This window comes from Anabas testudineus, chromosome 1 (genome assembly GCF_900324465.2).
Source record: "Anabas testudineus chromosome 1, fAnaTes1.2, whole genome shotgun sequence".
Classification (NCBI taxonomy): domain Eukaryota; kingdom Metazoa; phylum Chordata; class Actinopteri; order Anabantiformes; family Anabantidae; genus Anabas; species Anabas testudineus.
Genome location: NC_046610.1, coordinates 5,100,919 through 5,122,184, shown reverse-complemented (window position 1 = coordinate 5,122,184; position 21,266 = coordinate 5,100,919). Strand labels below are relative to the sequence as shown.

The window sequence follows — 21,266 nt, the reverse complement described above, 5'->3', positions numbered from 1 at the left end:
AAATCCAAGCAGTATGGGAGGCTCTTTCCTGTTTGCTTGGTTAGATCCAGGTGGTGACATTTTGTGCACGGGCAGTGTATATTTTTTATAGTCAAACCTTCATTCAACAATTAAATCCCATTATCAATGTTTTGAATTAATAGACAGCCTTGTGGTGAGATACTGTTAAATCCAAAGAAGCATGAAGTCAATATGAACTTGTCATAAAGAAAGCATAGAGGGAAAATTAGCTGATCATGAAGTACGACAAAGTTTCCCAAATCATAAGCTGTCAAATTAATGAGTTGCATTGCATCTAAAAAGCAACTTAACTCAGAAACTTTCACCTCGAATGTAAAAATACGATTACTATCAACTGCAAGCTCAGATATTATGAAAGCTTTGGTGTTTCGACTTTTAACAAGCTGACCAGTCAAACTCTAAGGTGTTGTCTACATTTGGCATTGAACTGTTGTGGTATCTTACGAATCTCACATACGAGTATAAATCTTCATAGAGCATCAATCTGGCTGCTGTTTAAACCTCTCTTTCCTTGACTTCATCAAATAAATTACATTTACAACATTGAACACAAAACAGTGAAAGACTTATTCAATAAGTTTATTTTTTTCTTCAGGGTGAAACAAAACTTTTACATGATTGATATCCATTCTGAATACCTCATGCTTATTCTATAGATGCAGGTCCCTCAATCATGTCACCCCAGCTGTAGAATAAAAAGCTCACCCCATCATCAATTTTACCAAAACCATGGGAGATCATCTGTTCACCTTCATGAATACTGGCAATAGACAAAAAGCTATGGCCTTGACCTCTAAGAAAGAAAAAGGACATAAAATCTCAGCTTTACGATACTTATGACAACTTCTAAACAACTTAATCTAAATTAACAGTCATAACAAAAGGCACAAAAAATATTGGGAGTGTTTAACATATTAGGAAATACATTTATTTGCTTTGTTACCAAATTTTAAATGAAAAATTAATAGCTGTCTTACTATGTTTCTAGTGCATGAAGGCAATTAAACTAGTGTCAAAACTGGTAACATAAAAAGCCCACAACATAATGCAAAAATAAGCCCAACACCTCTAAAAACAGTTATAAACAAACAAGACAGCTTACCATTTAATTATTCTGTTTGACAATTGTCTCATCTAACTCCAGGCAAGAAAGTGAATAAAAGTATTTCCCAAAACGTTTTCCTTTAACGAAACACATTTAAACAAACATTTACTTTAACGAAAAAAAAAAGAAAAAAATATATATATATTGAAGCTCAGTGAAAATGTTGGGACCAGGGATGTATATTTCTTACTATGTCTGTCAATGAAATTGTGTAACTGGACTGTGGGAGTCACAGACAGGCCCAGAAAGAGGTTTAGAGGTTGCACACAGGGTGCAAAAGTCATTCATTATCCTTGGCTTCCCCCTCGACCTCTGCTGTTTCTGCTCCTTCCTCACCCTCTCCCAGGTCACCCTGTAATCCTTCTTCACCAATTTCATCATGTACCACATATCCCTCTTCCTCCTCCTCTTCTCCTACTTCAAAACCTTCCTCCTCTTCTGGGTTCCCCTGCTCCTCCTCGGCTTCCATTGCATGCGTCTCCTCCATCTTTTCCTCCTCTGCTGCTGCTGCTGTTGTTGCTTCAGCCTCAGCCACCTCTTGGCCCGTCTCTCCCTCAGCCACAAGCTCATCCTGAGCTGGTGCTGCTTCTGCTTGGCTGTCTGCTGTCTCATTAGTCAACTCAACCTCTGACACATCCATCACCATGGAGTCGTCTGGGTCCTGGTCATCCTGGTTACCAGTGAAAGGATTTTCGCCCTGAAAATGACAAAGTATTAATTAGTAATGTTTGTGCACTTTTTTACCATTTTATCATGGTATATCATATTTTATCATACTTGCCATTAAGAACATAAATACATTTATAATCAAAGCTTAAATCACAAATAAGAGCAAAGAAAACATGACATCATAAAACTAGTGATGGATGTATACTGTACTTAAAAACAGGCATTAACACTATGACCTCTAACTCTTGTCTGTATACCTTGAGGTAACTCTCCAGTTTCTTGCCAATGAGTTTGTGGTTAAGGATGCTACGTGCAACTGACAAACAGGCCCTTTTGGACTGCTCCATCATACCCTGGAATCACAGAAAGAAAAACATGCAAAACATCACATTACTTTTTAAGAAAAAAAGTTTCATACCAGCTCGTTTTGGAGAATAAACATTAGCTTTTAAACATTAAAGTAGTTGACCAAGAAAAAAGTATGGGCATAATCAAAAATGTGTGACAAAATTACCCATGTGCTTCTACGTTTGTTAGTGTAAGAAGATACTACTTATTTATTTTAAAAATAAACTATTAACCATCTGGGGATGATCTACTGTACCTTGCGGTTGTAGTTATGGTCAGGAGATTTGATGTGTTTCTGTATGAGGTGAGGCTGCATGGGAATGAAGAGGTCACACGCTGCACAGTGAGCAGCCTCCACCTTCCTCATGAAGTGCTCCATACCAAGATCTACACATGTGAGAATGTGTGCAATGAGCAACCACTTCCTCTTTTCTATGTTTAGCACATAAACACATGAAAACATCTTTTAATGCTTACCTCTGGTGAGGTCCTGCTCTTTATACACCTGGCAGATGGCAGCAGTGTGGTTTTCCAACTGGCTGACCCTCTGCTCTGTCTTTTTGAACTTGTTCTGCAAGTACTCCTACAAAAAACAAAAGCAGTACACGTTCGAATGTAACTGCATGTTCACTCTACAACATGCACAAAATGTTTTCCGATATTCCTGTCAAACTCTGCATGCATAAACTGCTCAAACCAACACACACACATAAATATAAAATATACACTTAAATATAATTATATGTAAAACAAAATATTCCAGCAATGAAAATAATTAATTTGTTTTTATGTCCATTTCAGTGTGGGAGTGGCTGTGAATTTGAGAGGTAACAAATCTCACCTGGAGGAAGTCTGTAGTAGGCTTGGACAGCTGGCTTGAAAGGAACTTAAAATGATCCTTGTGGAAGCGGCTCTCGAGATGGGTTTCCATTTCCTCCTTGTAGAATGAACGAAACTTGCACACAGAGCATGCAAACATCACCCTGAGAGAGAGGGGGAAAGGTAAGTCAGTCTGAAAGCCATACTCCTTTAGAAATTAGCACAATGAGATGGAAAAGTAGATTAAACCCAGTTTCAATGACAAACTATCTTAATATTGCAAAAAAAGATGTAAATTAAGAATGTGCCATCATCATGGGTTCTGAGAAACCCCTTCTTTAGAACAGGATCAAATTAAATTATACAGTGAAACCCTTTTAATGTAAGGAATAATGACATTTAGATACAAGCAACTCAGGAATTAAGAGCATTTAATTTGACCTCTCACCTTTCCAGGAAGCCCTTTCTCTTTCTCATTTTTGGGTGCTTGTCCTGACCTTGGGCTGGGGTCTGTTTGCCCTGTGGCTGCTTCTTTTCCTCCTGTTTGGCTGCAGCTAAGCATGAGAACAATAACAAAAGTTAGCTATGTCAGGATTGGTGACTTGGAACGGTGACTGACAATGAGCACCATAAACAAATGAAGACTGTGATGAGAAGCTGTAGTGGAGCTTACCTTTATCTCCATCTTCAGCAGGTGTTGTTTCCTGAAAAGACAAGAATCCCACTGCTCATTAAAGGCACTGATACTTTGTAAGATGTTTCATTTTTGTGACTGGTTTAGAAACAGCATGTTTTTGTTAGTGTTTGAATTCTGCCCTGGCTTCATTGCCTATTTAATATTCCAACTTAGAAATATTCTGTCATTAAAAGAAGGTAGTTACAAGTGGGTACCTGAACACAAGAAAATGAAAATATGAAATAAGAATAATAAAGCAAGTGCTTTATTACATGTCTGAAGTGTTCATGTTGCCAAGTCCTCATTAGAGTTTCTGTCAAATAACCTGAATCCACTTACTGCAGCTGGAGTCTTTGGTTCACCGTCATCACCATTTTTCTCAGCTTGTTCTATGAAAACAGAGCACAGAAACATCACACAAAGGAAGATATAGAAACCTTATCTGCCAAGTATTTAAGCTGTTTACTTTCAGAATGTCATAAATTTATATCGGGAAGCACCTTGAGTATCCTCTGCGCCTGCACTCTCCGTCTTGTTCATCTTTGACTCCGGCTCATCAGCTGCAGTAAGTGTCTGTTTTCTCTTCTTTTGGACATCACGCTGTGGCTTCACCTGCTACAGTTAACAAAAATGAATGTGCATTCACAAATACACTTTAAAAAGCAAACAAACAAAAATCCACACCTCATCATCACCATCGCAATTAATTCTAGACTTAATGCATATCAAGGTCAATTAGCACACTTAATGTCTTCTTTCGCTGGGCATTTCCTCAAATAGTGAGCCTCATCTAAAGACTATCCAGGTGTAGGGGCAACAAAAAAGGAAAAAACAAATAAAATCCACAATGTGAACTCCGAGGTGTAAACAAGGCAAAGATTGGGGAAGCGAGAAGTGTCACTTGGCTTTACAGTTCAAAAAGGGCAGCTCCATGAGGCATTTCTGACCACATTAAAAAGGGCAGTGTGGAGTATGAAGAGCAAGTGGCATGTCAAATGTGTGTAAGGAATTATTTGTGACAAACTGCTGTAGATTGCACATAGCAGGTACTACCACTTTAGGCTGACTTGCCAGTTGGTTGAGGACACAAAAGGAGGTAATCAGAAAGGGCTTAACTTTTGCCCTGTGTCTGAGGAGGTCTTATTTGGCTGGAGGTACTTACTTTGTTGAGGGGTCTCTTGCGGCCTCGCTGGCGGCCAGCTCGTGGGCCCCCTCCAAAATGCCTCCCAGGAAAGTCGTGAGGCCCTTGAGTGGAACCCTGGTGGAAGCCCCCACTCTCAGGGTACATGCGGTTGGACAGGAGGGATGGGAGCTTGCCTCTACCACCTCCTGGAGAATGGCCGCGGTGGGACTGGCCACCACTACCACTTCCCCGTCCACTTCCGCCTAATGGAGTGGGGTCAGACCTGCGGTTTCCAAACCCTCCTCCAGTTCCTCGACCCCCAGCACTTCCACCCCTTCTGGGGGAACGTCGGCCTGCTCCAGCCCATCCTCCACCTCCAGAACCTCCTCCCTGTCCACTGCTGAAGGACTCCCTCATATTCTGTCGCATTTTTGCGACTCCATAGGAAGAGGAAGGACTATCAAAGCCTCCTCCTCCTCCTAGCCCAATTCCCCCTCCGAAGCCCGAGCCTCCTCGCTGACCCAACAGCAGGTTGTCCCCACGGCCATCGCCATAACCATAGCTACTGCCGCCAGATCTGTAGAGATCTCGGGAGGAGGTGAAAGCGGAGGTGCGCGAGTCGAATGACTCATACTGGTCAAACCTGCGGGAGGGAGGGAGAGGATTGATAGAGAAAAGCAGAGAGCAAGGTAGGCAGGGAGGGTGTCAGGTTTGGATTTCTCCACCTGCTATTCCTTCTCCTCCATGGTCTCGCTTTCTCCAGTTGTTTTTCTTGTCACTCCCAGCTTTATTTCATAAACCACATTAGAGCAGAAATTGATGACCCAAAACAAGTTAATGTTCTGCTTGTGCTCTTTCATAACAATTATTCTTTCTAAGTTTACAGAAACTCATCCAACCACATTTTCTGTGGAAGGCCCAGAATAATCCCTATCACTTGTTAAAGGATAGGCTGTGAAACCTTGAACAGACCTAAATGTGGCCCATTACAACCAGTGATGCCCTGAGACAGGTGCATGATAGGAAATATCCTGGAAAGTGACTGGATACTGGAGGGAAGGGGGTGAAATATAAACTCGTCTTATTTTCCTCGGGTAAAGGGGTTTTTGAAAATAGAGCAGACAACCTTTAGAAACATTTCAGCTTGACAAAGTAATATCAAGCTAGTAACTGAAAACTCATCTCTTCTGTGCAACCTAAAGCCAGAACACATGGTTAGGTCACATGAAGGATGAGAAAGAAGTGTATGAACAAATAAACACAAAGTCAAGACAAAAGCAATGTTCAAGGAGTGCTTTGTAAAGATGGACTGGCTTAGTGTGCAAGAATGTCAATGTGTTACAAATGGAAACGGTCTACAGCAATGAGGGGCCATGCAACGTCTTTCACAAAGGTTCTGAGTGACAACGTTTTCTTCCCAGCAATCAGACAAACCACAACTTAGCGAATGGAACGCAATCTAAGGTTCCTCCAGTGCTGAGCCATTCAAATGCAGCGTGTGAGCACCTCTAACTCTTCATCGCAAACAGGAAATGAGGCACAGTATTTTTACCATTGAGTGTAAAGTAAGTGTTTAGTGGAGCAACATCAGCATACTACACATTTTCCAACTGCATGGCCTGACATGGCCTTATTTTTGATTCTTTGCATTTGGGGTACACTTGTTCTCTCCACAACAAGGCCGCTTCAGAAAGCCAAATTTAGACAAGACCTGTTTGTCTTATAAATGACCATCTTTTTATGTCACAGCAAAATGCGAATCTTCTTGGTTTAATCTAAAAACAAGCAACATTTGGCTTGGTGGCTATAGCCCATGCAAGTAACATTCAAGTAACAATGTTCTCAACCAGTAAGATGCCACATTACTACATGTACTACAGTGTTTAATTTGAAACATGGAAGACACCACATTGAAATGTAATACTCATACGGAGTGGATGTGTGGTAGCTGTATCTGATGAGGACAGTATGGAGCAACGAAAAAAAACAACAACAAATAGTCATTACCTGTCACCTCTAGCCCCTTTCAAACCCCCCTCCAACTGAGTGAGCATATCCAGGCGCTGGTTAATCTTAGCAATGACTGCATCTGCATGTGTGCCTGTGGAGGAGAGCAGGGATGCTCCAGACAGACCCCTCTTCATGTGGCCGCCGCCGCCGCCACCACCACCTCCTCCTCCACCGTAGCCCCCAAGCCCAGACATTGAGTCCTTGTAACCTCCCCCATACAGGTCAAAGCCACCAGAACCTAGTATAGTTAGAAATTAAAAACATTATTTAAGAAAGGTCATCACTATATATTACTATAGTAATAAATCGGCAGCAGAACAATATTTTAATTATTTCAAATGTTCTTATGCTACCCAGTGTACTCCTGAGCATATTAGTTCCACTTTCAAGGGAAGCAATATCTTATGAGATTTTATATAATTTACATGTGTTAGGGAGTCAGGAAGCTTCTATTATAATGCAAGAGTTTGTGTGTGTTCTGACTGCAGCCCTGCACCAGAGTATATGTGTATACAGGACCCTGTGCCACTGATGCAGCAATGTATTCACTCATTTCCTTATTTACCTCTGCTGCCTGATCCTCCGCCTCCCCAACTGGAGTAACCTACAAAAGAAGGGAATAGACTGGTATAAGCAAACAGACAACTTTATATCTTTTTTTTTTTTTAAATTAAATTTGCTAATAAATTCAGTCACAACCCTTTAGAGATTATAGTTAGTAGAGTAGTTATTGAACTGGACCCAACCCCATAGTTATTAAAAAATTAGACAATGAATGAGATGGCTTTCTGTTTAGGAGCGTTGCTGGTTTACTCTCTGATGGCTGGAGAGAAAATAAAAGTATTAGTGATGGCAATGGTAAACTTCTGTTTTGCAAGCATGGTTGCAGAGGAAGCCATTTTATTAACTAGCCTTGAAAAGTCAATTATTCACACACTGACTCCATTTTAACACAATTAGCCAAATGTTGTAGTAAAGTATCTAACAGGCCATACAACAACCCGACAATGGGCCACAAAGCCTCTGTGTTAGCATTTAAGCAAATAAACAGCTAAATGGTAAAGAGGCTAACACAGCTAGCTGTTCTATCAACGTTACCAAATGGGCCTTAAATGCCTCTAAATTATGCAAGATTTTTCTCGTATTTTCGTAATTTATTACCACATCATATAAGAATATATAAAGAAGTAACTAAGTTAACACTTATTTGTTTTACCCTACAACCCGCTGTGGTCGGTTATTGTTGCTCGAAAGCTGACAAGAAAAAAATCAGGGCTAGCGTTAACTAGCTAGCTACGAGCTAACACAAAGCATGTGGCTAAGCGAAAACCTAATGAATAACTGCGGCCAAGCTAAAGGTACCTGCACCACAGCTTAGGCCACACAACACCAATTATAGATGCCGACAGTCCGTGAGCACTCACCAGAACCGTAGCCTCTGCCGTCCATGATATTTTACTGCGCTGTTCCGAAGCCCCGATGCACACAGACAGGAGCAGCTCCAGCGGAGGAGACGCCTCGAGTGTCGAGGCAGCTGCGACGTAACGACTGGATCCGAGAGGACGCAAGTCATGTGACCACCGAGGCCTCGTGACGTCACACGTACGAGGGACGTAGATGGATTAAAGGAAAGGTTCACCGTTTTTTATATCTATCTTTAAATAAGTCCAAGGCTCATATAGACCGTAGTGGGTTTGCTTGCTGTAATAATGCACCCTCCTCATCCTAGTTATGGATAGTTCATTTCCTAAAGCTCTGTAGGAATAAAATAGTGATTGTTACAAAATGTTTTCAAGTGTGCATTTAAAGCTAAAATTAGATTTCAGCTGTCTGAGTTAATCACATTGAGAGGAGCTGCAATGGAAGTATGGAAATCCAATGAGAGCATTACACAGGGAAGACTGTGGATTCTGTCCCACATCAATTTCACTGAAAGCATCTATTAGCAAGGATGTATTTATGGCCTGTCCTATCACAGTGGATGATTACACAAAGCACAACCCATTTCAGTGTTCACCGGGCACCTGACAGCTTTTTAAGACATTCGAAAAATTGTGAACCTATCCTTTAAAGAACCCATGCCCACTTGGGGTCACCCATGCCCAAACTTTTGAGCGGTATTGTATATATTGTGAGCTCTACACAAGTACCCTACATAGCACACTTAATTTAAAAAGCCTACAGCTTTGTTTCTTTTACTATTTCTATTTAACTCTAACTATTGATGCACAACTACTAGTCAATTCTAGTTAAAATATGAGTAGCCTAATGCCCTATGTTTACAGAATAAATAGAGCAGAGTTAAAAAGTATACATACTAAAAGAAACATTAGATAATGCACAAAAAAGTTTTATGGATCAATTACTTTACACTCAGTATTGTTTAGTGTGACCTAAATATTTTGGGCACAAAGAAGTACTACTACTTAGAAGGGACTAAATGTACGTCTATAAAGAAACATTAGAAACTTTTGACAATCAGAGAAAAGAGGAACTTAATCACCACATACTTAATAAAGTATATATTCAGTGTGTGCAGATAAGGACAACTAAGCTTTCAAGCAACTAAGATTTGGAAGCAAACCTGACATCTGCAGGGGAACACTTGGAATGACTCAGTGTGAGTAGAAATGGTCTGTTTGATAGAGATATTCCATCTAGCATGAAAAGAAAAGAATAAATATGATGTGTGACAAATAATAAGGAAAACAGACCTAAATATTTGTGACCATCAGTGGTAAACAACACTTCATATGAGCTGCAAACTGAAGGTGCAGTCGCTCATGTTATAGATTGTGATACAGATACAGTTTGTGGTGCAAGAGTGATGCAAGTCACAGCTAATAATACTTTTAGTCACAGGTTGCTAACAAGTAAATGTTTCCATGCTCAGTAGGAAGAAAGCCAAACTTAAACAGCTTGACATTTAAAATCTCATGTTTGCAGTAAAATGGTTTATTGACCATGCATATCAGACATTCGTGTTAACTAATATTGGGTGGGAGGTGGGGTACACCCAGAACAAATTTCCAGTCTATTACAAGGCTGACACATAGATGTAGACAAAGAGCACTTTAGTCTCCAGTGAACCTACATAGAGAAGATGCAAGCTATAAACAGAAAGGCCTGAGCAGAGTATGAAAAACAACAGAAACAAAAGATTCTTCTAAACATTAGACCTTTGTGTAGTAGACCTTGAAGCACAGATGTGTGACTAAACTGGTTCTCCCTGTGCTGCAGCTTTCATGGGTCTGAGTGTGATGCTCTCACACAGTGAGTCCACCTTAAGCACAAAGAAATCAGATGAATGAGAAGAGAAGCACATGGACACACAACAAACACTTTCTTGGCATAGATCTTTGTACTCACGCGTCCATTTTTATACGTTGTCACTTGTCAACCAGCTTGGTGGTTTAGGTCATCGTTTCCTTCTTCCTGGATGTTAGAGGTAAGTAGTGATGCATACGATTTATCAATAAGACTTTGAATACAAGGAATGAAAACAAGTACACACAAACAAAAACTTACCTATTCAGACAGATCAGAGATGGAACAGTCAGCACTAATATTGATAGCAGAGCCACTTTTACTGAATTCAGGATCATAATTGATTTATCCCGAGCTGGGGAAAGATTCATGTGCCATGCAAGTTACTAGTGCAACATAAAATGAACTGAAAATAGAATCACACACTGTCTTTAGGATTAAAGTGTCTGTCTGAAGAAGAAGTAAAACTGTTTTAAATCTGAAGGCACACTCACCTTTCACTGTGAGATTCTCTTCAGATGAGCTGATGTTTTGGGAATTCATGACAGTACAGAAGTAACTGCCTTCATGTTCAGTGCTGACTGGGTCTAAAATCAGGTGTTTGGTTTGGTTTTCTGTCAGGGTCAGAGGTCGACCATTCATATACCAAGTGTAGATTGTGTCATCTGTCAGAGGACAGCTGGTAGTGCAGCTCAATGTGACTGTCTGGCCCTCTGTCACCACCGCAGAAGGAGTCATAGTCACTTTCAGACCTGAGAGATAGTTGTTAATTATTGTGAGACACTGTTATGAAGCACATCATCATGAAGAACATCATGCAATCATCAAAACATCTGTTTTGCAAGACATTTAGAAGAAAACTATTTAAAAAGGTTTGACCTGTGACTGAAGCTCCAGGCAAAATTTGAAATTTGAATGTTTTACATTACAATAGATCCTTTGTTAGAAAAAAAGACACAAAGATTATGTACTTAAGTTGAGTATTACCTGTGACAATTAAAATCACTCCCGGCAAAACAAACTGTCTTGATGTGGTGTCTGTGAATGCATATTCTGCTGAGTCATTCTTCTTCACGTCATATATTCTCAGCATGTGCTGGTCTTTTATGTTGTCATAGAACTCCATCCGACCAGTTTGCTCTGTCAAAACTTCAGCATCGATTTCAATATGTCTCTTTATTTTTTGCCATATCAGAAAGCATTTAGAGGATGAGTATTTACTTGAAATGTTCACTGAAGAACCTTCCAGGGCGCAGATTCTTCTGCTGACATAATTCACACTGCAACAATTGTCTTTGTCAGTGCCTGAAATGTAGATTAAAAACTTTAAATAACAGCTAAAGTTGAACCAGTCTAAAGTTTTTTTTTTAAATAATGCTTTAGTATCAAACTTAATAGAGAAATGAGCCTAGACAATAAAGCTAAATTGATTATGGATGAAGTTATTGTGGATATTATTATTAGTATGTTTATGCTGGAGCTATCACATACATGTTTTTTTCTGTTAGCCACCTCCATTAGTGTATGAATATTATTCAAAATATGATTTTTCAGCACCCAGACATTAATATATATATATTTGTATACAATACAAATGTCCTACTTTAGTAAAACAGGGCTAAAAGCTGGTTCATACTCACAGACTTCAGCTGAGAGCAGATCTTCATGACCTCTTATAGCACAGGAGACAACTTCATGACAAGCCCCAGAAGCCATAATGCCTTGACTGTCACAGTAATCGTATAATTCTTTGTTCCAGTACCATTTATAGGACGTTTGAGGGTCAGACAGGAGACAGCTGCTGTTACACTCCAGTGTGAAATACGTTCTGCGTGACTGAGATATGTGAACGTGTAAATCTGTTGGAAGAGGGAAAACACTTATTTGATAATTTTAATTAATTTTATTCTTATTTTAATTCAAACACTACCATCAAACGTTTGGAGTCACTCAGAGATTTGTTTGTTTTTGAAAGAAATGCATTTAATACATTTTCTACATGGTCAAAGAGAAGCCTGTGTTCTTTGGGGCAAATTGTGTTTATCAATTTAAAAAGCCAATCGATCATTACGAAACCCTTTTGTAGTTGTGTTAGCACAGCTAAAAACATCATGTTATCATGGAAAACAAGAAAAAAACAAAGTGACCCCAAACATTTGAATAGCATTTATGTTTCATGTCATTAGTGTGTCTGTATATTTATGGAAACCTGAACCTCTGGGATATGTGATGGAGCAGGGCTCATCCACTGGTTTCTTTTGGTACGAACACATCCGCCCTTTAGAATATGTCACTTTAAAGCAGGCAGATGTGACATTATCTAGATAGAAATACATCACATTGAGTAATTATATTGTTGAAAAAATAAAACAAGTCAATTTCCAGTTTGCCATCAAGCCAAGGATTCTGTGATGTGATCACTCACCCACTGAGACTTCAGGGGCTCTGAGATCTTCGTAGCCTTTGATAGCACAGGAGTAAGTGACTGTTTCATCACTGTTGACCAGCTCTTGGTACCAGGGAGACCAGTCCTCATAGAGAAACTCTCTGTTCCTGTACCAGATGTAGGCTGCAGGGGTTTCAGTCAGAGGATAACTGGTGCGGCACATCAATGTTACTGACTGTCCCTCTGTGGCAGGAATTACTTTTACCTGCAGGTCTGAGGTGATGGTGTATGAGAGAGCAATTTAAATACAGATACTACTCACAAACAATTTACGCATGGCAGTCTCTGTACCTGCAACATAGAGCTCAGTCCTGTTGAGCCAGCAGAGCTTTGGTTCATCTATATTCTCTCTGCAGCAGTAAAACTTTGCATCACTCTCTTCTAGATTGTTGATCGTTAGAGTGAAGTTACTGTCTTCACTTACTTTGTACGTTGCATTATATCCATCTGCAGATAACTCATTCGGGATATAGACGGAGTTATTCTCGTAAACAGTGTACCATTTCATACTTGAAGTGGGATGTTCAGCTGAGCACGGTAGCTCCACAGATGAACCTCTTAAGACAGCGATGCTGTTCACACGTCCATAAACCTTATTAACAGGAACTAAACAGAAGATTTTATTAGAAAAAATCCTGAGAGATATATTTAGAGTATGATTATGACACTTAATTAATTATATAATTATTTATTTAATTTTCATAATGTCTTCAGTTGTGTCCAATCTTTGTCAACATCAGTACCAACAGTCATCATCTTTGTAGAGATCAACAGTTATTCATACCTGAGATGCACAGGATGAATCCCATGAACACGTATCCGGCTTCTGCAAACATCTCAGCTGTCACAGTCCTTCAGTCTCTACTTAGAAAATTGACTGATTGATCGTGTCGGGTTTTTTCAACAACAGCAAATGAATGTATAAATAAAACCATTTATAAAATATGGAAACTCTATTTCACCGCTTAAAGGCAACAGCAATCTTTGAAGAAAGCCTAGGCAAATGACAGAACAGGCAAAGAGAGGGTTGTGGCATGCAGATCTGACATCAACAGGTCTCTTCCTTCCTCTATCAGTGATCAGCTCATTCTCAAAGGTACGATAAGCGTGTTTGAAAATATTTATTGAATGCCACATTTTTACAATCTTTCAACGGATATTTGTCTTATGATTATACATCAGCAGTACGTGATATTTCTCTGTGAATTTCAAACTGAAGGTGATTCTGTTCACCAGGTTGATTATTGTGTGTCTCTAATTGATTGAGGTTATACAGGTCAATTGAATTCCTTTTCTTAAAGCTTGAGGAAGGTCAAAGAAACTGAAATGTTGTGAATTAATAAGTATTACAGCTTAAATGAGACAGTGTACAGGAGTTTCTTTACATTTCTTTGTCAGGCGAAATACATTTGATACACATTCTCTCCTCACAATTACCAAAAATCCCGGTTTGCCAGCATTTGTACAGCTTGCAAAAGTACTTAACTGTGGCAAAACAGTGTTGTGTACTGTCCACGATCTCAAAATGTTCATCAGAATACCGAAAAGAACTGACAGAAATAATCTTCATCATGAGTGTGTAGAGAAGAATACTCTTTGAAGTAACTCAATATAGTTAACAGTAAATATAGTTATCAGTAAAAAAGTGCTACTGAAGCAAGTAAAGGTGGAAAGTATTTTTCCCTTTCTGAATGTTTATACATCATTAGGGACGTGTTCCAGGCACATTTTATTAGATAAGACTTCTTTATCTTCTAGTGCACTTTAAATCTGGCATGAAAAGAAAAGTATAAACATAATGTGCAAAAAATAATAAGGAAAACAAGACCTAAGTATTTGGGACCATCAGTGGTAAACAACACCTCATTTGAGCTGCAAACTGAAGTTGCACTGTCTCAACCTTTTTTCTGTCGCTCATGTTATAGATTGTGATACAGATACAGTTTGTGGTGCAAGAGTGATGCAAGTCGCAGCTGATAATACTTTTAGTCACAGGTTGCTAACATGTTAATGTTTTCATGCTCAGTAGGAAGAAAGCCAAACTTAAACAGATTGACATTTAAAATCTCATGTCTGCAGTAAAATGGTTTATTTAGAATTGATTCACAGAATTACATGTAAAAAATAAGACTATAATACACAAGACAATTAAAACACAAGCACATTAGCAGTCTTATAATCCTTTAGGCATTATAATATAGATATCTGACCATGCATATCAGACATTAATGTTAACTAATATTGGGTGGGAGGTGGGGTACACCCAGAACAAATTTCCAGTCTATTACAAGGCTGACACATAGATGTAGACAAAGAGCACTTTGGTCTCCAGTGAACCTACATAGAGAAGATGCAAGCTATAAACAGAAAGGCCTGAGCAAAGTATGACAAACAACAGAAACAAAAGATTATTCTAAACATTAGACCTTTGTGTAGTAGACCTTAAAGCACAGATGTGGGACTAAACTGAAGATAACAGCCTTGCATCCAGCTGCAGTAGAAATCCCAAAAGATTGGGGGTAAATATTTTTATCTTCCTTTGCAGTGCTATTTGCCTCTCAACATTTTCCCTTATCATAAATATGTATAAAATATATTCCCAAGGTTTCTTCCATTTTTTGTAGGTTTATTTCATTATCCTTACAAAGCATATTGCTGCAGCTCAGCAGATTCTCCCTGTGCTGCAGCTTTCTGAGTGTGATGCTCTCACACAGTGAGTCCACCTTAAGCACAAAGAAATCAGATGAATGAGAAGGGAAGCACATGGACACACAACAAACACTTTCTTGGCATAGACCTTTGTACTCACGCATCCATTTTTATACGTTGTCACTTGTCAACCAGCTTGGTGGTTTAGGTCATCGTTTCCTTCTTCCTGGATGTTAGAGGTAAGTAGTGATGCATACGATTTATCAATAAGACTTTGAATACAAGGAATGAAAACACGTACACACAAAAAAACTTACCTATTCAGACAGAGCAGAGATGCAACAGTCAGCACTAATATTGATAGCAGAGCCACTTTTACTGAATTCAGGATCATAATTGATTTATCCCGAGCTGGGGAAAGATTCATGTGCCATGCAAGTTACTAGTGCAACATAAAATTAACTGAAAATAGAATCATATATCGTCTTCAGATTAAAGTGTCTGTCTGTTGTATTTACTGAGACTTTATTTACCTTCTGTCATATGTAAATGAAATATCCCTAGTGAATAGAAAAGGTTATAGCAACCTGCTGCTTTAATAGCACCATTGGACCATTTTTCTACTGTAGAACTCACAGTTCATACAGTGAGTGAATTATGGAAATTGATGTTAGTTCATACTCTTTGAGACAGTTGTAGAAGAAGTAAATCAGTTTTAAATCTGAAGGCACACTCACCTTTCACTGTGAGATTCTCTTCAGATGAGCTGATGTTTTGGGAATTCATGACAGTACAGAAGTAACTGCCTTCATGTTCAGTGCTGACTGGGTCTAAAATCAAGTGTTTGGTTTGGCTCTCTGTCAGGGTCAGAGGTCGACCATTCATATACCAAGTGTAGATTGTGTCATCTGTCAGAGGACAGCTGGTAGTGCAGCTCAATGTGACTGTCTGGCCCTCTGTCACCACCGCAGAAGGAGTCATAGTCACTTTCAGACCTGAGAGATAGTTGGTAAATTATTGTGAGACACTGTTATGAAGCACATCATCATGAAGAACATCATGCAATCATCAAAACATCTGTTTTACAAGACATTTTGAAGAAAACTATTCAAAATGTTTGACCTGTGACTGAAGCTCCAGGCAAAATTTGAAATTTTAATTTGATGTAGAAAAAAAAAAAAAGATTAGGAAAGGTCAAATGTTTTACATTACAATAGATCCTTTGTTAGAAAAAAGACACAAAGTATATGTACTTAAGTTGAGTATTACCTGTGACAATTAAAATCACTCCCGGCAAAACAAACTGTCTTGATGTGGTGTCTGTGAATGCATATTCTGCTGAGTCATTCTTCTTCACGTCATATATTCTCAGCGTGTGCTGATCTTTTATGTTGTCATAGAACTCCATCCGACCAGTTTGCTCTGTCAAAACCTCAGCATCGATTTCAATATGTCTGTTTATTGTATGCCATGTCAGAGTGTTAGAGTATTGAAGCCGGCACTGATTGGATGAGTATTTACTTGAAATGTTCACTGAAGAACCTTCCAGGGCGCAGATTCTCCTGCTGACATAATTCACACTGCAACAATTGTCTTTGTCAGTGCCTGAAATGTAGATTAAAAACTTTAGTTAATGGCTAAAGTTGAACCAGTATAAACTTTTTATAAAATAACTCTTTAGTATCAAACTTAGTCTAAAAGCAGACTCAGAGATGTGTTTTTACACAAATGGCTCTGGAGAAATAAGCCTAGACAAATTGTAAGTCAAATTGAATCAAGTTATTGCAGATAGGGATATTATTATAATTCTTTACAAAGGTTTAAGTTTTGGAGACCTCTGGTGGTCCAGGAGCTTGTAACATCCCATCTCCTGCCTCCCTCCGTTCATTTTCTAAAACTTCTCTATGTACTATCCAAATAAACATAAATAGTTAGGTTAATAATACTTTTTTTTGTCTCTGGTGTTTATACTGGCCCCTCCTTTAACTGCCACCTTACTGTGGTGGAGGGGTTTGCGTGTCCGAATGACCCTAGGAGCTATGTTGCCGAGGGCTTAATCCCCTGGTAGGGTCTCCCAAGGCAAACAGGTCCTAGGCGACGGGCCAGACTAAGAGCAGTTCACAAACCCCTTATGATGAACACAAAATCAAGGACTGTTACTTTGCCCGGATTGGCCCCACCCTGGAGCTAGGCCCGGGGTTGGGGCACGTAGGCGAGCGCTTGGTGGCCGGGATCTTTCCCATGGGACCCGGCCAGGCTCAACCCGAAGGAGCGATGTGGGACCGACTTCCTGTAGGCCCACCACCCGCAGGAAGGAGCATAGGGGGTCGGTGCAGTGTGGATTGGGTGGCAGCCTTGTGGAGGTGCCTCGATAACCCAATCCCTGGACAAGGAATCTGGCAATTGGGACATGGAATGTCACCTGACTGGGTGGAAAGGAGCCTGAACTTGTGCTGGAGGTTGAGCGGTACCGGCTAGAGATAGTCGGGCTCACTTCCACACACAGTCTGGGCTCTGGAACACAACTCCTTGAGAGAGGTTGGACTCTCTTCTACTCTGGATTTGCCCATGGTGAGGGGCGGCGGGCAGGGGTGGGCTTGCTTATAGCCCCCCAGCTCAGCTGCCATGTGTTGGAGTTCTCCCCGGTGGACGAGAGAGTTGTTTCCCTGCTCCTTCGGATAGGGGGATAGGTCTCTCACTGTTGTTTGTGCCCATATGTGCCAAATTGGAGTGTAGAGTACCCGGCTTTCATAGGGTCTCTGGAAGGGGTACTGGAAGGTGCTCCAACTGGGAGCACCTTTCAATGCCCACGTGGGCAATGACAGTGATACCTTGAGGAGCGTGATTAGGAGGAACGGCCTCCCTGATCTGAACCTGAGTGGTGTTTTGTTATTGGACTTCTGTGCTAGTCACAGTTTGTCCATAACGAACACCATGTTCAAGCATAAGAGTGTCCATCAGTGCACGTGGCACCAGGACACCCTAGGTTGGAGGTCTATGATCGACTTTGTGGTTGTGTCATCTGACCTGCGACCATATGTCTTGGACACTTGGGTGAAGAGAGGGGCTGAGCTGTCAACTGATCACCACCTGGTGGTAAGTTGGATCTGGTGGCGGAGGTGGAAGCTGGATAGACTTGGCAAACCCAAACGTATTGTGAGGTTCTGTTGGGAACGTCTGGTGGAACCCTCTCTCAACTCCCACCTCCGGGAGAGCTACAATCAGGTCCCGAGGGATACAAGCGGCCGAAATGAGTTTCCTCCGTAGAGTGGCTGGGCGCACCCTTAGTGATAGGGTGAAGAGCTCAGTCATCTGGGAGGAGCTCGGAGTAGAGCCGCTGCTCCTCTACATCAAGAGGGGCCAGTTGAGGTGGCTTGGGCATCTGTTTCAGATGGCTCCGGGATGCCTCGCAGGGGAGGTTTTCTGGACATGTCCCCACCGGGCGGAGGCCCGTCAGAGGGACTATGTCTCTCGGCTGGCCTGGGAACGCCTCTGTATTCCCCCGGAAAAACTGGAGGAGGTGTATAGGGAGAGGGAAGTCTGGGCATCTCTGCTTAAGCTGCTCCCCCCCCACGACCCCCCCCCCCCCGGATAAGCAGAAGAAAATGAATGAATGAATGAATGTTTATACTGGAGCTATCACATACATGTTTTTTTTCTGGTAGCCACTTCCATTAGTGTATGAATATAATTCAAATTATGATGTTCAATAATTTGTTTTATAATAAAAAAAAAAAACTAGACATTAAAACAATACAAATACCCTATTTAAGTAAAAAAGGGCTAAGACCTGGTTCATACTCACAGACTTCAGCTGAGAGTAGATCTTCATGACCTCTTATAGCACAAAAGACAACATCCTGATTAACCTTGAAAGCCATAATGTCTTTACTTTTACAGTAATCGTATAATTCTTTGTTCCAGTACCATTTATAGGACATTTGAGGGTCAGACAGGAGACAGCTGCTGTTACACTCCAGCGTGAAATACATTCTGCGTGATTGAGATATGTGAACGTGTAAATCTGTTGGAAGAGGGAAAACACTTGTTTGATCATTTTAATTAATTTTATTCTTATTTTAATTCAAACAGTACCATCAAACGTTTGGAGTCACTCAGAGATTTATTTGTTTTTGACAGAAATGCATTTAATACATTTTCTACATGGTCGAACAGAAGCCTGTGTTCTTTGGGGCAAATTGTGTTTATCAATTTAAAAAGCCAATCGATCATTACGAAACCCTTTTGTAGTTATGTTAGCACAGCTAAAAACATGATGTTATCATGGAAAACAAGAAAAAAAACAAAGTGACCCCAAACATTTGAATATCATTTATGTTTCATGTCATTAGTGTGTCTGTATATTTATGGAAACCTGAACCTCTGGGATATGTGATGGAGCAGGGCTCATCCACTGGTTTCTTTTGGTACGAACACATCCGCCCTTTAGAATATGTCACTTTAAAGCAGGCAGACTGTGACATTATCTAGATAGAAACACATCACATTGAGTAATTATATTGTTGAAAAAATAAAACAAGTCAATTTCCAGTTTGCCATCAAGCCAAGGATTCTGTGATGTGATCACTCACCCACTGAGACTTCAGGGGCTCTGAGATCCACGTAGCCTTTGATAGCACAGGAGTAAGTGACTGTTTCATCACTGTTGACCAGCTCTTGGTACCAGGGAGACCAGTCCTCATAGAGAAACTCTCTGTTCCTGTACCAGATGTAGGCTGCAGGGGTTTCAGTCAGAGGATAACTGGTGCGGCACATCAATGTTACTGACTGTCCCTCTGTGGCAGGAATCACTTTTACCTGCAGGTCTGAGGTGATGGTGTATGAGAGAGGAATTTAAATACAGATACTACTCACAAACAATTAACACACGGCAGTCTCTGTACCTGCAACATAGAGCTCAGTCCTGTTGAGCCAGCAGAGCTTTGGTTCATCTATATTCTCTCTGCAGCAGTAAAACTTTGCATCACTCTCTTCTAGATTGTTGATCGTTAGAGTGAAGTTACTGTCTTCACTTACTTTGTACGTTGCATTATATCCATCTGCAGATAACTCATTCGGGACATAGACAGAGTTATTCTCGTAAACAGTGTACCATTTCATACTTGAAGTGGGATGTTCAGCTGAGCACGGTAGCTCCACTGATGAACCTCTTAAGACAGCGATGCTGTTCACACGTCCATAAACCTTATTAACAGGAACTAAACAGAAGATTTTATTAGAAAAAATCCTGAGAGATATATTTAGAGTATGATTATGACACTTAATTAATTATATAATTATTTATTTAATTTTCATAATGTCTTCAGTTGTGTCCAATCTTTGTCAACATCAGTACCAACAGTCATTATCTTTCTAGAGATCAACAGTTATTCATACCTGAGCTGTACAGGATGAAACCCATGAACACGTATCCGGCTTCTGCAAACATCTCAGCTGTTACAGTCCTTCAGTCTCTACTTAGAAAATTGACTGATTGATCGTGTCGGGTTTTTTCAACAACAGCAAATGGATTTATAACTAAACTATTTATAAAATATGGAAAAACTGTCTCACCGCTTAAAGGCAACAGCAATCTTTGAAGAAAGCCTAGGCAAATGACAGAACAGGCAAAGAGAGGGTTGTGGACAAAAAGCATGCAGATCTGACATCAACAAGTCTCTTCCTTCCTCTTTCAGTGATCAGCTTATTCTGAAGTGTACGATAAGCGTGTTTGAAAATATTTATTGAATGTCACATTTTTACAATCTTTCAACAGATATATGATATGATATATATGATTATACATCTGCAGTACGTGACATTTCTCTGTAAATTTCAAACTTAAGGTCATTGTGGTCACTAGCTTGATTATTGTGTGTCTCTAGAAACAATGTTATTCCTTTTCTGGAGACTTGAGGAAAGTCAAAGAGACTGAAATGTTGTGAATTAATAAATATTAATATATATAATATATTAAGTTATCTGGAAGTTGAGTCACTTGTCCTCTTTGTCCAATATTTTAACGTTCAAATATTGGACAAAGAGGACAGGTGAGGGGAGCCTTGCATGAGCAAATCAACACTCCCTCTCTCAACACAGGTGGAGGACTTAGACACAACCTGTCTTCTATTTA

The 21,266-nt window shown here is 40.1% G+C and overlaps 3 protein-coding genes across 3 annotated transcripts; all 3 read right to left on the bottom strand.

Annotated features, from left to right (window-relative positions):
- Nucleotides 1–579: 579 nt before the first annotated feature.
- Nucleotides 580–8,314, bottom strand: akap8l (A kinase (PRKA) anchor protein 8-like). Its single transcript, XM_026360073.1, has 13 exons — nucleotides 8,196–8,314; nucleotides 7,337–7,375; nucleotides 6,769–7,009; nucleotides 4,801–5,404; nucleotides 4,139–4,253; nucleotides 3,978–4,027; nucleotides 3,636–3,666; nucleotides 3,411–3,516; nucleotides 2,985–3,126; nucleotides 2,621–2,726; nucleotides 2,400–2,530; nucleotides 2,053–2,148; nucleotides 580–1,823 (listed from the first exon to the last, which is right to left on the bottom strand). The coding sequence occupies exons 1-13, from the start codon at nucleotides 8,218–8,220 to the stop codon at nucleotides 1,407–1,409; spliced, it is 2,103 nt and encodes a 700-aa protein (XP_026215858.1). The 5' UTR covers nucleotides 8,221–8,314; the 3' UTR covers nucleotides 580–1,406.
- A 1,463-nt stretch (nucleotides 8,315–9,777) lies between these two features.
- LOC113161360 (B-cell receptor CD22-like) lies at nucleotides 9,778–20,765 on the bottom strand. The gene is made up of 10 exons (XM_026358898.1): nucleotides 20,531–20,765; nucleotides 20,038–20,352; nucleotides 19,726–19,959; nucleotides 12,254–12,358; nucleotides 11,679–11,897; nucleotides 11,026–11,343; nucleotides 10,533–10,790; nucleotides 10,300–10,393; nucleotides 10,141–10,206; nucleotides 9,778–10,054 (listed from the first exon to the last, which is right to left on the bottom strand). The coding sequence occupies exons 1-9, from the start codon at nucleotides 20,580–20,582 to the stop codon at nucleotides 10,185–10,187; spliced, it is 1,617 nt and encodes a 538-aa protein (XP_026214683.1). The 5' UTR covers nucleotides 20,583–20,765; the 3' UTR covers nucleotides 9,778–10,054; nucleotides 10,141–10,184.
- LOC113161361 (sialoadhesin-like) lies at nucleotides 14,577–16,876 on the bottom strand. Its single transcript, XM_026358899.1, has 5 exons — nucleotides 16,403–16,876; nucleotides 15,871–16,128; nucleotides 15,451–15,544; nucleotides 15,294–15,359; nucleotides 14,577–15,207 (listed from the first exon to the last, which is right to left on the bottom strand). Exons 1-4 carry the CDS (start codon nucleotides 16,539–16,541, stop codon nucleotides 15,338–15,340), a joined length of 513 nt encoding a protein of 170 aa, XP_026214684.1. The 5' UTR covers nucleotides 16,542–16,876; the 3' UTR covers nucleotides 14,577–15,207; nucleotides 15,294–15,337.
- Nucleotides 20,766–21,266: the final 501 nt, after the last annotated feature.

Excerpts from the sequence above, each read along its gene's own strand:
- akap8l (XM_026360073.1), bottom strand. The coding sequence starts at position 8,220 with ATGGACGGCAGAGGCTACGGTTCTG. Across the intron at positions 2,727-2,984 it reads CTACTACAGACTTCCTCCAG|GAGTACTTGCAGAACAAGTT; the intron begins GTGAGATTTGTT and ends TGTTTTTTGTAG. Across the intron at positions 1,824-2,052 it reads AACTGGAGAGTTACCTCAAG|GGCGAAAATCCTTTCACTGG; the intron begins GTATACAGACAA and ends TGTCATTTTCAG.
- LOC113161361 (XM_026358899.1), bottom strand. The coding sequence starts at position 16,541 with ATGGAGTTCTATGACAACATAAAAGATCAGCACACGCTGAGAATATAT. Across the intron at positions 16,129-16,402 it reads AGTGATTTTAATTGTCACAG|GTCTGAAAGTGACTATGACT; the intron begins GTAATACTCAAC and ends ACTATCTCTCAG. Across the intron at positions 15,360-15,450 it reads TCTCTGCTCTGTCTGAATAG|GAAGAAGGAAACGATGACCT; the intron begins GTAAGTTTTTTT and ends TCTAACATCCAG.
- LOC113161360 (XM_026358898.1), bottom strand. The coding sequence starts at position 20,582 with ATGTTTGCAGAAGCCGGATACGTGTTCATGGGTTTCATCCTGTACAGC. Across the intron at positions 12,359-19,725 it reads AGCCCCTGAAGTCTCAGTGG|ATAATGTCACATCTGCCTGC; the intron begins GTGAGTGATCAC and ends ATTTCTATCTAG. Across the intron at positions 11,344-11,678 it reads TCTGCTCTCAGCTGAAGTCT|GCACTGACAAAGACAATTGT; the intron begins GTGAGTATGAAC and ends TCTACATTTCAG.